General features: G+C 37.0%; 1 protein-coding gene across 1 annotated transcript; it reads left to right on the forward strand.

Annotated features, from left to right (window-relative positions):
* Positions 1-589: 589 nt before the first annotated feature.
* Positions 590-6,196, forward strand: LOC129260432 (G-protein coupled receptor 54-like). Its single transcript, XM_054898410.2, has 3 exons — positions 590-998; positions 3,200-3,335; positions 4,608-6,196. Exons 1-3 carry the CDS (start codon positions 648-650, stop codon positions 5,297-5,299), a joined length of 1,179 nt encoding a protein of 392 aa, XP_054754385.2. The 5' UTR covers positions 590-647; the 3' UTR covers positions 5,300-6,196.
* Positions 6,197-14,632: the final 8,436 nt, after the last annotated feature.

The raw sequence follows: 14,632 nt of genomic DNA on the forward strand, positions 1-14,632 counted from the left end.
TATCCAGCCCATTTCACAATAATTGGTGATGCACAACCGTTGCGATTGTGTGCAACTCATATTGCGACCAAAATTGATCGCAAAGGATCTCACGGGCAATTGTGAAAGCCCATTTACGGGCCCTGCTTTTATTAAGGCATTCACTTTGTAATGTATGCTTTAACCTTATGTGTTTCGGAAGTTTAAATGTGAACATTTTGTTATTGTTGTCATTAATGGTTGCCGTTGTTGTTGTCGTTTTCAAACCAAAATCAAGTTCGATTGATAAAGTTTACGGTGAAACTCTCTCTCGATTTATTGGGATGACGTTATGTACTAGTTTAAGTCACGAACAATTACATGAATAGTGAAAGGTACACTCTTGAATGGGATTTATGAATGATAAACATTAAACCTAAAAATAAAGTACTTTGGTCAATTTTGAACATCATTATTGGACGGACACTACTCACTAAGATATTAATTAGCAAGGCTACTTTGACTAATCCTTTTTAAGGGTTTAGGTTGTAAAAGTAGTTAAGAAGCCGATTACACAGTGATGTTTGCATAACAAAGCCAATATCTTTCTTTATATCTTTGTATCCTCTTAGAGAGTCGGTACTTAACCAGAATACTGCATCGTCAGCGTAGTCATAAGGCTAATCAACATGGATGAAACACTTCCTTACGATAATTACGATTCGTCCTCCTACTCGTACTCCGACTCGAACTACACCTACTACAATGGCCCTCCCAGTCTCGGCCCCGAATCCGTCATCGTCCCCCTCATTCTCGTCATCATCGCCCTCATCGCCGTCGCCGGCAACTCGATGGTCATCTTCATCGTGCTGCGCTACCGCAAGATGAGGCAGAGTGTGACCAACTTCTATATCATGAACGTAGCCGTGGGCGATCTCGTGTTCGTGCTCGCCTGCGTCCCTCTTACTGCAGTGCTCTATGCGGACTACCAGTGGAAGCTGGGGAATTTCTTGTGCAAGTCTAACGCGTTTCTGCAGCATGTGAGTAAATATTAATACCACTGAAATTACCATGATTACTTATTTATGGGTTTATTTGTTTATCTGTTTTTATTTGTTTGTTTATTCATTAATGCCTTCATTCATCCATCAATCCATGTATTCATTCATCGGTTTATTCATTCATTCATCCATCTATTCATTAATAAATTCAGTGATTCTTATTAATTAACTAATTAATTAATTGATTAATTGATTGATTTATTTATTTATTCATCTATTTATTTATAAATTTTATTTTATATATTTTCTTTTATTCTATTATGTAGTTAATAATATGTGAGTTTATTCATTTGCATACCATCGATCTTATTCAACTAAATTTTTCGTGGGAGCCCTGGCATCTCTAAGACTACTCGGGGTCCTGGATGACGTGACGGGAGCGGCAATGAAATGAAACAAAAAAGGTGATGGGATATATGAATAAAGACGAAGCGAAAGGGAGATATGAAAATGAAGTACATCTAAATGAGGGGTCTGTTATGACAGTGTCTTGACCTTGATTCTTCTATTAATTTTTGGGATTAAAAATGGCATCACCGAATTTTCGCTTCGCCGCCTCTCTCTTTAATCAACATACCTAGGTCCCTGCAATGCATGCCGTTGTATAATGGTTTACATGATACTGCCCTTCACGTTTTGAAAATAGGAAACAGCAGTCTTTATGGTACTCGAACAATAACATACCGTAATGTAAACACTCCTTTCATATCTTCCTGTCCTCCATCGTCCATTGTGAACATGATGGATACCTGATTACAACAAACTCATAGCAAAGAGTTGAATAAGGACAAACTTAAATTTGATGTTTTTTTATCAAACGGCTGCTTGAAGATACAACGTCTAATTAGTTTAATTAAAGTGGGCTGATTCAAGATTATCGGAAGAAATGCTCTGACTAGAATTCTACTTAATATACAAAAGGAGGAGAATGTGAATAGTGACTTTCATGAGAAATGCAAGACAATCGGATGGTGTTTGCATTCTACGTTCATATCAAAGGAAGTTAATTAATCGTAAGAATTACATTTCCATGTTAGAAGTTAGAAGTGAACCTTATTTGTCTTACATGACTTGAAGGTTTTGGTAAGAAGCCAATTTTGAAAAGTCCAAAAAATATGGCTTAAGCACGCTTTTCCATAATGAGACATATAAAGTCAAGCATTGTGTAAATTGCAGGATACGAGGTATCGAATGAGCTTATTAATTACATTAATAGAAGCAGCGCCCCTACAAGTTTTTCATGTATGATAGAAAAAAGAACATAAAAGGAAATAAAAGAGTATATCAGAGAGAAAGAGAGAGAGGGGGTCTTCAACATGTAACTGTATAAACCGCTATATTAAATTCAAATGAGAAAAAAGACATCACGTTGAGGTCATCCCCCACCCCCATCAACATACCCTAGAACGTTTAGTACCATCTCTGTTCTGGATAAGAGAATGAAACATTTATTACTAAAAAACATGAAAAATAGATGCCGTCAATAGCAAATTTCTTTCCCAAACTTTACTGATTTTTTTTCTACTTGTTCTATTTATCATCAAAGCTAATGGACTGCACAACAGGAAAATGAATGCTTTGGAATGGAATTACAAATTGCATATTGTCTGGAATTCTCAAATTGATGGATTGGTAATTCGGCTGTTTCTTTATGATCGGCGAGTCTCCTATTTGTTTGCAATAAAGAATAACTAATGTTTGATTAATTTGGAATTTTATTTTTTTATTTCGAATCATGGCTGAAGATGATTAAAATAATATTCAATGATGTCAAATATGCCTTATGTAACCATGATATAAATTTTCACAAATCGACAACTCTCTTATTATTCGTCTCATTCTGCGTTGTCGGGTTGACTCGTAATGGCGCCTGATGCATGGATTCGACTCTATTCAGAGTCAAAGTGACTCAGATGGTGAATCAGTTGACTCTATTGGTGTCGCATCATGTTAAAAACACTCAATTCCGTATCAAATCTTACTCCGCAGAAATACGAGTGATATTTGTTTTTTGTACTTCAAACCAACGAACGTAGAGGGTGCCAACACATCAATGTTGCATGACGACCTCTACATTCGTTGGTTCAAACTTTCACAAGTAACTTATCCGGTTTTTCCGATTTCGAAGGCATGATTTTATTTAATCGCGTTCCTATCTTTTCCAATGTCTTTTCCGAAAGGTCACGGTTCAAGCCACGTGTGCGACACTGACTGTCATGACGGTGGATCGCTATTACGTAATCACCAACCCCTTCACTTCTCGTCAAACCCGAACTATCTTGAGGGCTGGGGTCATCTGCTGTGTTGTCTGGATTGGTAAGTCGGTGCAGTGTTAATATAACACAGGTGTACATGGAGGAACACACCAATTATTTCGCTCCAGTGTTAAATTTATGGTGTGAAACCAACGCCCATGTGTATCATTACAACACCGTCGGTTGTTACTTTAACACTTTTATGTTCAATCTCTAGGGTGTAAGTTTTACACATTAGGGCATGGCCCTTAAGAAACACCAACTGGTGTCAGTTTGAAGGCTCCAGATTTTCGCAGTTGTGTTTCTGATTTGTAAAACATTACTTAGAGGGCAGCTTGGGTTTTGTTGGATCTATCCCCACCTTTTGCGAAATTGAATAATGTAAAGAGTTCTCGTGGTGCATGATAAAGTAGTCTGTGCACACTGCATGCACATATATTTGGTTTTATAGTGCACAATGGGCGATTTCAAGTTTAGTGTTGACCTTTTGGTGCGGGTGTTGAGATGTCAATAATTTGATCTGGATCAGTTTTACAAGGAGCTAAGGGGAACAATCCAAATTTCAACACCAACACCGGACTTGAAATCACCCAATGCAGAGCCTGAAGTTGGAGACTAGATACTGAAATAGGAAACTAGGTTCACTAATTAGCTAATGTAATGATTCTCATTAATTTTTCTCAAAAGTCAGTTTTTAATATGTGTCGCAGATAAGGGACGAAGGGAATTTGGATTTTAACCACCTTATTATATAAAATGATGTGTAGAGTTGACATGGTTTGGAAGAAACATTTGACCGTTTATTTTGTCTGATGCATGGGTGACGTCGAGAGGACGAGTAGTTGAGATCGAACTTGGAAGGTCAAGAAAGTGAACTATTTTTTACGAATCGAGCACACTGATTGGTCAAATCGATTGATGACGTCACTGATTGGTGATGCATGAGCCAATTTTCAAGAGCATAATGCTCGGGCGGATGCCTTATTCTGTCTATGATACAGATGACAAAATGGCGTCACTTACTTTTCATAGTGATCAGTTTGTAAGACCAGGGTGTCGGAGTTCCGAGATCTTAATTTGAATGAAAAGTATTTTGTCGGGTCCGGAGTTAAAATATACATCGACTTCCCCTTACTTGTAATAGAACGATATTGACTTAACTAACGGAAGGCATTGATTGTGTTAGAAATGTAATTGTCAACCCTATAATGCATGGAGTAGTACAATTGGCTGTGAAAAAAGAATAATTCCTACTACTTGGGTTCTTAACGAAATTTATTGTTTTCTTTCTTTCTTCCACCTTCTTCTTCTTCTTCTTCTTCTTTCGTTACAGTATCTGGCTTGATGCACGTACCTAGTGCCTTGATCTACGGCACTACTGAGCCAGGTACATATGTTTATAGCAACGAAAATGTCATCTTTTGCACCAGCATTCATCAATCAAAGCGATTCATTCGACTCTATTCCATGTATGTCATCGCTGTAACGTATGTTGTTCCTCTGGCAATCATCAGCGTGTGCTACGGCCTCATTCTGGCGCACCTTTGGAAGCTGAGCAAGGGCGGTATCACTGCTACGTCGGGCAAGGCTGCAAATCGGAAAGGTCAGTCTGCCAGCTTGGCCGAAGGCTCCTCGGTGCAGACGGCGACTAAGAAGTGGAAGACGACTCGGATCGTGCTGATCGTCGTGATGCTCTTCGCTATCTGTTGGGCACCCATCCACGCCCTCAACCTCTGGAACGACGTCGATCCGAACTACCCTCACGACTCCAACTCCATCTACGTCTTCAGATTCTTCTGCCTGATCTTCGCCTACTCCAACTCCTGCGTGAATCCTGTGGTGTACGCCCTGGCCGGAAACAGTTTCCAGGTTTACTTCCGGCAGATCTGCTACACACACCCCAGAGGCAAACAGGAAGTGGCCAGCACCAAGACAAATTACACACGTTCGCTCCATCGGAACGGACGACGAACGTCCAATTCTCAAACCGAACAGATATCAATGACCGCGAACACGTCAGTCTAAACGTGTATTTTCAAGTAGATGTGCCATGAGACAAGACGAAGTGGAACAGAAAAAAGAGAGAAAAGGGCAGAAAGACATTGAAAAAATGATGAGTTATAGAAGTAACGAGAGAAGTGGACCTTATCAAATATATGTATATGCGTTTAAATCAATAAGAGCCATCATAGCTCACAATGAAGTGGGTTGTAGTGTATATTATGATAAAGATGTAAAAATTGTTTTGTATCAACAAATTATATATTGACAATAGCCAATAATTACATGCTATAAAATATAGAAATACTACGATGAAGTTATTTTGAATACAAGAATTACTATAACAATGTGAGTTGCACTGTACAATATGTCGACAAGTCCTAAATGTGATTAATATAATCATTGTTTATGTAAATAACTTCAACTTTGAATGTAGATGTTGAAATGCCGTTCAAGCGTAGTTTCAATGTTTAGAAAAGTAAATGTGTTAATAGAGATAAAACATTTATCTAGAAGGGATACAGATGGTATCATAAAAACCATCATAATTGACTTGCATTACAAATAATAATTTTATCTTCAAATATAGATATAATATACAGTTTTTTTTTGTTAATTGCCCTACTATTTTTTTTTTCTTCAGTTGGGCAATGTGTTAGAAAAAATAAATTAAGGTAATTATGATTGTCAGCCAGTGTTTTCCTTCATCAAGAAATTTACCCACATTGTCATGATTGTGATGCACTCAACTCAGGTGAGGTGAATGGGTACCCGGTAGGAAGAGATTCATCGAATGCTCGAGCGCCCGATAAAGGTAGCCGTGCTATATAAAGCTCGGGTACATCATGTTAAGCAGGGCCCGCTGGGAGAACAGTTTTCGGAACTGAAGTGGCTACCCTGGGTAAAATATGACATTATTATCATAATTAATAATAATATTATTATTATTATCATCATCATCATCAGAGAGCAAAGCGACTTTAAAGGGCGTTTTGACAAAGAAAATGGAAGATAATCTTTGCTTGAAGAATGATCCCTTCTTGTGTTTCACGACATATAGCACCGCTCCCATTATGGGATAAATATGCGATGTCAAGGTTCGATTGAAGGAAGCGATTATAGTCAGAAAGGTATTCGAACGAGATCATGTACGGATCTAACGAGTGGATTACCGTACATGATTTCGGAAAATAAAAATGCCATTAGAATGATGTGGGAATGCAAGAACATGCGCCGAAAATGATTCAGCATTTTCGAATGAATGGCGCCTAAAATGACAACCAATGCTGTTCTCAATCAAGCAGGTGTATATATACTTGGTCTACCAGCATTTGGTCTACCATGTACAGTATCACCCTATAGTCTTACACCACATGTGCTAAACCCTATGACCCGTACTCTGAACTCGGGTTTAAATTAAACCCTGGTTTAAATGTGTGGTTTAACTATGGAGAGCCAACAGTACACATCTAATCTATTGATTCATATGACACCCAAATTGTTCATAATTGTCTGGGAATGAAAAATTAAGTATTTTGGTGCATTTGTCTTCATTATGAAAGCAAAACATTAAACATAAGAAATATACAATAGAAACAGAATTTTTGAATATCTGGCTCCCCATATAATTTTAGCACAGAGTTAGACCATGGTCTAAGTTAAACCTGACTTCAGAATACGGGCCTTTTGGTTCACTCTCAATTTGATATACTTGCCGTTCTTCTAATTCCTACTCATTCTAATTTCCATATAGTCTGATTTCCACCCCGTCTACTAATCATTTTCTTCTTTATCAAATGATACTAAATGATTCGTAAACAGTCAAATTAATCATTAAAATCACTCCGGGTTAGACTTTACGCAGGTCCAAACATTTTAGTTGGGTAAATAGTGATAGGGAACAATAATTTAACTGTTGAACTGTGCATGTTCTGAATTTAATATATATAGTATATTTTGTTATGAACATGATTTTGTAGCCTCACCAATAAATGGCTTATACACAATAACTAATTATGATTATATCAAAAGAATGTTTTCAACAGCATTATGAAATAGGCATAACCAATGTATAGACAATGTTGTAAGCCAAAATGTTAATCCATTGATTTTAGAACAGATACAAGTATATCCGTATACATATTCTAAATCCATCCATTGTCTCTCGACAGTGGTACTAAAAAGTTAGTGAACCCTACCAGAAAATGAAAAAAAAAATGTATTTAAAGTGTTCAAGTTCTGCCAGGTTTTAGACATTTAATTGTTAAGTCAGGTGATGAAATATTATATTCAATAAAGTTTGTTTCTCTGGGCTCGCCGAAAATTGTAGTATTGTTATCTACATACAACACTCGGCATGGGAGAGTATATTTTGTGGTGGGGTTCACTAAGTTTTGAGCACAATTGTATAGATATATATACTGTATGTGTCATCAATAACACCATCCCAAAATTATACAAATCAATCGTTTATTTATAAAGCTGTAGAGTATATATTGTAGCTCAATGTCTTACCACAGAAGAAAGCAAATTATGTGCATAAAGCGGCTTGAGTCATCAGAACGCGCGCAGTATATTATTAACAACGGGCTGTGCAATGATGCATCTTGTTTGAGGATTTCACCAATCCCTCCCCCCCCCCCCAAAAAAAAAATGCAGTTCAAGAATCCATGTTGTATATTTGATAGTAATCATATTCATCTCATATTTTGTATCGTAAGCTCTAAAAATGAAATGTTGAATAACATTTAAAAGTTGGAGGAGCGACGTACAGCCTTTTATAAATGTTGCATTTACCACTTTAAATAGTTCGACCCAACACTTAAACGGGGAGTGAACTGTGTGTGGTCCCTCATTGACTGTGTGTTATAAATAAATAGTCTTAAAATATACATTTTCAGATATCTACTCATACTACAGATAATAACTTGAACTATAATTGTATTTGTATAGAGAAACTAAAATGTTCTGAGAGGAAAAGTAACTGTTCTGCTACTTGGTAACATAGTTATTGCAGTATAAATGTAATGAGTAGTTAATTAGCATGTTATCATTCAAGTGGGTCTTTATTACTAGACTACACTAGCATTATGGGTCAGGAAAATGGCCCATGGGTCAGGAAAATGGCCTGGTATGAGTAGTTGAGGACTCGAGATGGCGCTATTGATTCATATCTGCTTTAAAATGTTGGATTCAGCTTTAAACAAGGTTGGATATAACATTTGGAAAAGGTTGTCACTCCTCCAAACTTTCAAACGTTGATTCAACATTCCATTTTTAGAGTGTATATTGTTGGAATGAAAAGTCCTTTCGGAGACCAGGGCCCCGTCTTACGATTGATCCAATCAATCGTAACTATATGGAAATCCATCAGTGTCATATTTTTTCTACAGGAAATTTGCACAATGCCCTTTGTAAACAAAGAAAAACACACCAAATTGTCAAGAAATCAATGAATTTATGGATATACATTCATATCTAGAAAAAAAATTGAGCAAACATGCATTATATATATAATGTTGACTTTACTGGCTTTCCATAGTTGCAACTGATCGGATCAATCGTAACTCTTTGTAAGACGCGGCCCAGGAGTAGAGTTCATGCATGTTTTGTGTCCGAAATTGTAAAACAACACAAACAATACACTGCCAAACGGGGTAATTGATCCCAGATTGCATTCGCATATTACTATTTGACGTAATAGACCTATTGCGATGTTTTAATACCGCATTGTACATATGGAAGGTGTGAATAATGAATTGAAATCAAATTCGATTTTTTTTTTCTATCCGATCAAGTTACATTCATGATCTGAATGACAACATTGTGCTTTGGTTAATAAATGACTAAAGGAATAGACGTCTCTTCGTTTGCCCGGGTTATTTATTTATTTATCCGATGAAGATATACATGTATATCCTTTTGATTTTTATTCTTCTTTTAAGATTATACATCCGATATGTATTTCGATGTGATGTCGTTTCTTATTTGCATGAACTGTACATTGATTTTCATAAACGACAAAACATTTTGTAAGATTCACATTCTAAAGATATATTACTTTATGCGGTCATGAAATCTATTTCAATTCTATGTGATCAAACCGTGTCCGTAAATATGTATAGGCTTACACTATAATTTTCTTCGGTGTCCAATTTGACTCGGAATGGTGTCAGCTGGGAGTCGACTCTGTTTCGAGTAAAAGTGACTTGTTTTCACAGTTACTCAACTGGAACTGAGTGATGTACAATTTATGCTACACCGTTCCGAGTCAAATTAATTCGGATTCATTATCTGAGTCTTTTTAACACGGAATAGAGTTGTCTCCCTGCAGCTAACCTAGTCAATTTGACTCCAACAGTGTTATACTGTTCGACTGAGATATATCCCAAGGTCGCAAAAGTAATAAAGAAATAACTTTAATAAAATATATTTAAAAAAAACACACACACACTTGATTAGAATCTTCTAACATTAGCTATAAGCGCTATAATTCTGAAAATCCCTCTTAAAGTTGGTTAAGATTGTCTCACTATAATCTCCCAACCCCTCCCTTTCCTATGTTATAAGCATTTATATATATTTTCCGAATATAGAAGTTATAGAAGGAGGTAGCCCCCTTCCCTTATCACTATCCCTACTCCGAGGACGAGAATGTTTTTTTTTTACTATTTGTTAATCAGTCATTTCTTACTATTTTCGCCATTATGAATAATCTTCGATTCTGGTGATTGGTGGTGATTGGTGGTGATTTTTTACCTGATTGCTAAGAAAGCATGAATGCTTGTAAGCAAGCAACCAGAGGACCGACGGCTTAAGGTCCTCTCCGAAGGACCTGGTACTGAGGATTAATGCCTTACCAAAGGGCACTAGCGCACCAAGTGAGAATCGAACCCGGGTCACCGGAATACGAGTCCCCCGCTCTACCGACTGAGCTATCGCGCCTCCTCCCGTTTGTTTTCGTTTAAATAATTCAAATATTTTTTTTTGCTCTCTCTTTTTTAGCAAATGTGACGTTTACTTATTCCTCTCCCCGAACATTCATCATTATCAATGTAAAAATCTAACAGATTCGTTAGCCATTCAACCACATTAGGCGACAGGAATTCTGATGAGTCTGCGGCCTAATAGCAATCGAATTTCATAGTCAACATGAACAACAGATAAAAAATTTCTTACAGTTTCTTTATCAATTCATCATTATTTAGTTGTTGGCTATTGAATGTTTTATATATAATTTACTTGGTTATGAACGAAAAATCTTTAAGTTTAATTAATGCTAACTGATGTCTTACTCTCAACTATAGTCTCTCAATCCGTAACGGGCGGCGATATAGGGTTTTTGTTTGTTTCTTTGTTTTATTTCCGAAGTCATAAAAACACAATATAGCATACACGATAACTTACTAAGAACAACAATAATGATCATGTGATTCGGTTGGAAAACCCATTTCAGAGCTGTTTAGTATAACTGTTTCAGCTCTGTTCTTCCATGGGGTCGGGGGACGACATGTCCCCCACTCTCGAATTTTGTACAGCATCGTACTGGAAAGGATTGTCCCCCACCCCCCTCCAATGGATCAATTATCTCACGAAATTACTTTACATATATGTCATTATTTTCTGAAAAAATACTCCAATACACATTAATTTCCTTGTTTTGGCCATTGATATAATAAATAACTTCAATTTCATGACAGTCGAACAGACCGACTGCCCTACCAAGTTTTGGAAGGAGGCAATTACGCAGTGCGCCATCAGCGACGATATTTAAAATAATGAGGTTTTCGGGAACACAATATGAACTGAAGTCGAACAGATAAAAGATTTGAAATAGCAATGGGGAAGGTTAGTTGCTGATATCATGAAATTGATCAAATTTCATTCATGGAGTTGATGCATCATTTTCATGAAGCATGTTCGAAATAAATGTTATGCGAGAAGGAGAAAGAGAGAGAGAGGGGGAGGGAGCGAAAGAGAGGGGAGAAGGGAAGACGGGGGTGTAGAGGGAGGGAGAGAGGCAAGGCAAAATATATTATAGGTATTGATGATCGATTCAGAACAGTACAGAAAAGGGTTAGGTAGCGATTTATCTAATATAGAAAGGGTAGTAGAAAATTCAGATGAATAAATTATAGAGGTCTTGAGACGAAACAGAAAAAGATACATTTCTAATTAGTGTATCATTTACTTGATAAAGACTAGGGTAATGCAGCCAAAGTATCAAATAGAGCAAGTTAGGTTTTTGGTTGAAAAGCATTTCATTCTTGTTTTTTCTAAATATACTAAAAGAGAAATAAGTATATATAAATCAAAAGATTAATTGGGACACATGGAAATGAGTTTGAGAATATGAAACAAATAATGGGATAGTACACAGCAAAAACTGTGGTGTTAACCGGTGTACATAGAGGACCGCACCAGTTATTTTACACCGGTGTTGAATTGGTGGTGTTAGTTTTACACCTATAGGTGTCATTACAACACCTTTGGTTGTTACATTTACACGCTTTGGTGTTATTTTTAATCTCTATGGTGTAATTTTAACACCTCGGGGTGTGGTCCTCTATTAACACCAACTGGTGTCAGTTTTAACACCGCAGTTTTTACAGTGTATCGAATGATCAGGGCCCCATCTTGAAAAGAAAAGAGTTACGATTGATCCGATCAACCACAACTATGGAAAGCCAGCAACGTCAATATCTCAAATTTGCATTTTTATTCGATATGATATGTATATTCATAAAATCATTGTTTTCTTGAAAATTCAGTGTGCTTCTATTTGTTTACAAAGGACATTGTGAAAATTTACTGGAGAAAAAATCATGACACTGATGGACTTCCATAGAGTTGAGGTTGATCGGATTTCGTAACTCTTTGTATATAAAGACGGGGCCCTGATCATTTTTATGTCATTATATACATCCCTTTGAAACGCAGTTAACAATGTAAAAAATAGGAAATTAGGCCCATAAATTTTATTGCCTCAAAATATTAAATTCATTAGAAAGCCTTATACTTGTAGTGAAATATGGAAAAGCGATGGGTAAACTTTATGACAAATCTATACTTCTCACGAGGGTTTGAAGATTGAAAAATAAGCGGATTTCAGTCAATTTGGAGTATATCAAGAGCGAATGCATTCACTCTTAATCTAATTTTTATTCATTCCCTCCAAGGAGTGAATTATTAAATCAAATTTTTGTTGAATGATTTTACCATTTATGGGGGCTGCAAAATAAAAAGGGCAGCAGTGGATTTGAGGAAAAAGCACTCTCTTCCCCTCTATTAGTCTTTTACCTTGTACTCCTACACTCTAGAAATTATTGAGTAAAATGCACCATGAGGGTAATTATGTGTCCAACAAACGTAGGGCATTTCTTTTGGGCATTTATATTTATCCAGTGTGATGAAAATTTTGCCCTTTCTAAAGCAATTGCTGCTTATTTTCTTAACCATACTGGACAAAATGCTTCCCTCATTGGGTAAAATACTACCCCAAATTGGTTGGACACAAAATTACCCTCGTGCTGGTTAAAATTTTACCCAATATTTTTTACAGTGTATTTTATCCTTACAGATAATCCGTATGCGATGGTAGATTACGTGCGGTGTCATTTTACACCAACTTAAACATATAGGATAACCTCAGACGTTTATCTTTGGCTAGGATGATAAAGCAGATTTGATAGTCTTGATGATAGCAACGAACACCTTCGAAGAGCAGAGCCTTAAGGGCCCTGTCATACCCTACCAGTAAGGCGTATGCTACAGTTACATTAATGATACCGATTGCATATCGTTCGGTGGTCTAGCACTGGAAGTAATGTAGTAGGTTTTGTCTGTCTGGAATCGGTATCGCCAGTGCAACCGTAGCATAAGCATTTCATATGACTCCTAAGAATATTGTCCTCAGTCAACTTTTAGACAGACGCAAACAAAATTTTAACATGATTCTACACAAAGACCATCTGTGATCCTATACACTAAAATACAGAGTTAAGAAGAATATATAATATATATAATATATAATACTAAATGATGTTGTGAGAGGACTGTGCCCTCGTGTGTTAACAATACACCGTGGATTTTGAACATAGCACGATATAGTGCTTTTGAAATATCAAACATTATGTTGTTTATCATATTAACACCGATGAGTGCATGGACTAACAAAATAATTCAACATTCAACTTGATTATAAGGTGCAAGAAATCATTTTGTTCAAAACAACCTCAAATATGTCACCCGGTGTTCTGAGAAAACCAAACTTGCAGGTGTTTAAAATACACCAAGGAACTTGAACATAACACCAGATACTGTCAACATTACAATCAGAACATTTTATAACCACACAGACGGGTGTAGGATCATTCAACATAATGTATTTAACACCGGTGTAATATGCTTTGGTGTTATACTCTGTTAACATGGGTGTTGTAGTTTTAACACTATACAGGGTTATTGGGTAAAATAAATGTACTCAAGTCACATCAACGAAACCACTCAAAACCGATCGATGGTATGTCACTGGAATAGCGTAATAGCATCGGTCGGTCTGGAGAAGGTGGGACTGGTGTGACTGAACATTACTCATACCCCTTTCATAAACCCAATAAAACCCAATTGTGCGGCTAATAGCAGCGTAATTTGGTCGTAAAATCAGAGGAGGACAAGAGTTATCCGCATTATTCTGATGCTGCTATTATCTGCATAATAGCGGCATCGGGACAAGATGTTGAGTTTATGAACGTATTTCCAAATAATGCGGATAATTGATGGTGCGGTCACACGGTCACCCTTTTCCAACACAACTGCATCGGAGGGGGCGTGTCCAGTTGTCATGACGATTATCCGCCTTTTTCAGGACGGGCGCTCGTAAAAATAATGCGGATAATTTTCGGAGTTTGTGAACGCAATTTTTATTGAATTATCCGCATTACTCTTAGGCGGCTAATTGGAGGATAGGTTTTATTGGGTTTATGAAAGGGGTATTAGACGTCGCGGGTATAGTTACACGGTAGGATGTGACAGGGGCTTCAAGAGGAGCATTTCATCGAAGGAAGTGCTCGAAATCATTGGGTTATTGAGGAGCATTGATAGACAGACGACCCGTCCTTCATTAGTCGGGGAGCTATTAAAAGATTCGCAGCTTCAGTACGAATTAACCGATCTCCTGCTTGTGTTGATGTTGTAACAATATCAAATGGAAGCTAGCGACAAAGGTTACATTTTTCGTTTTGAAAACAAAAATGTGGCACAGGTAATTTTATAACTGCTGGGCAATTACCCCCCCCCCCCAAAAGCATGACATTCAAGCACGATATCGGGTCTTTTCCCAAGCAATAATGATGAAAA

This window comes from Lytechinus pictus, chromosome 5 (assembly GCF_037042905.1).
Source record: "Lytechinus pictus isolate F3 Inbred chromosome 5, Lp3.0, whole genome shotgun sequence".
NCBI classification, from domain to species: domain Eukaryota; kingdom Metazoa; phylum Echinodermata; class Echinoidea; order Temnopleuroida; family Toxopneustidae; genus Lytechinus; species Lytechinus pictus.

Coding starts and splice junctions, on each gene's coding strand:
- LOC129260432 (XM_054898410.2), top strand. CDS start 648: ATGGATGAAACACTTCCTTACGATAATTACGATTCGTCCTCCTACTCG. Junction 999..3,199: donor CTAACGCGTTTCTGCAGCAT/GTGAGTAAATAT, acceptor CTTTTCCGAAAG/GTCACGGTTCAAGCCACGTG. Junction 3,336..4,607: donor CTGCTGTGTTGTCTGGATTG/GTAAGTCGGTGC, acceptor CTTTCGTTACAG/TATCTGGCTTGATGCACGTA.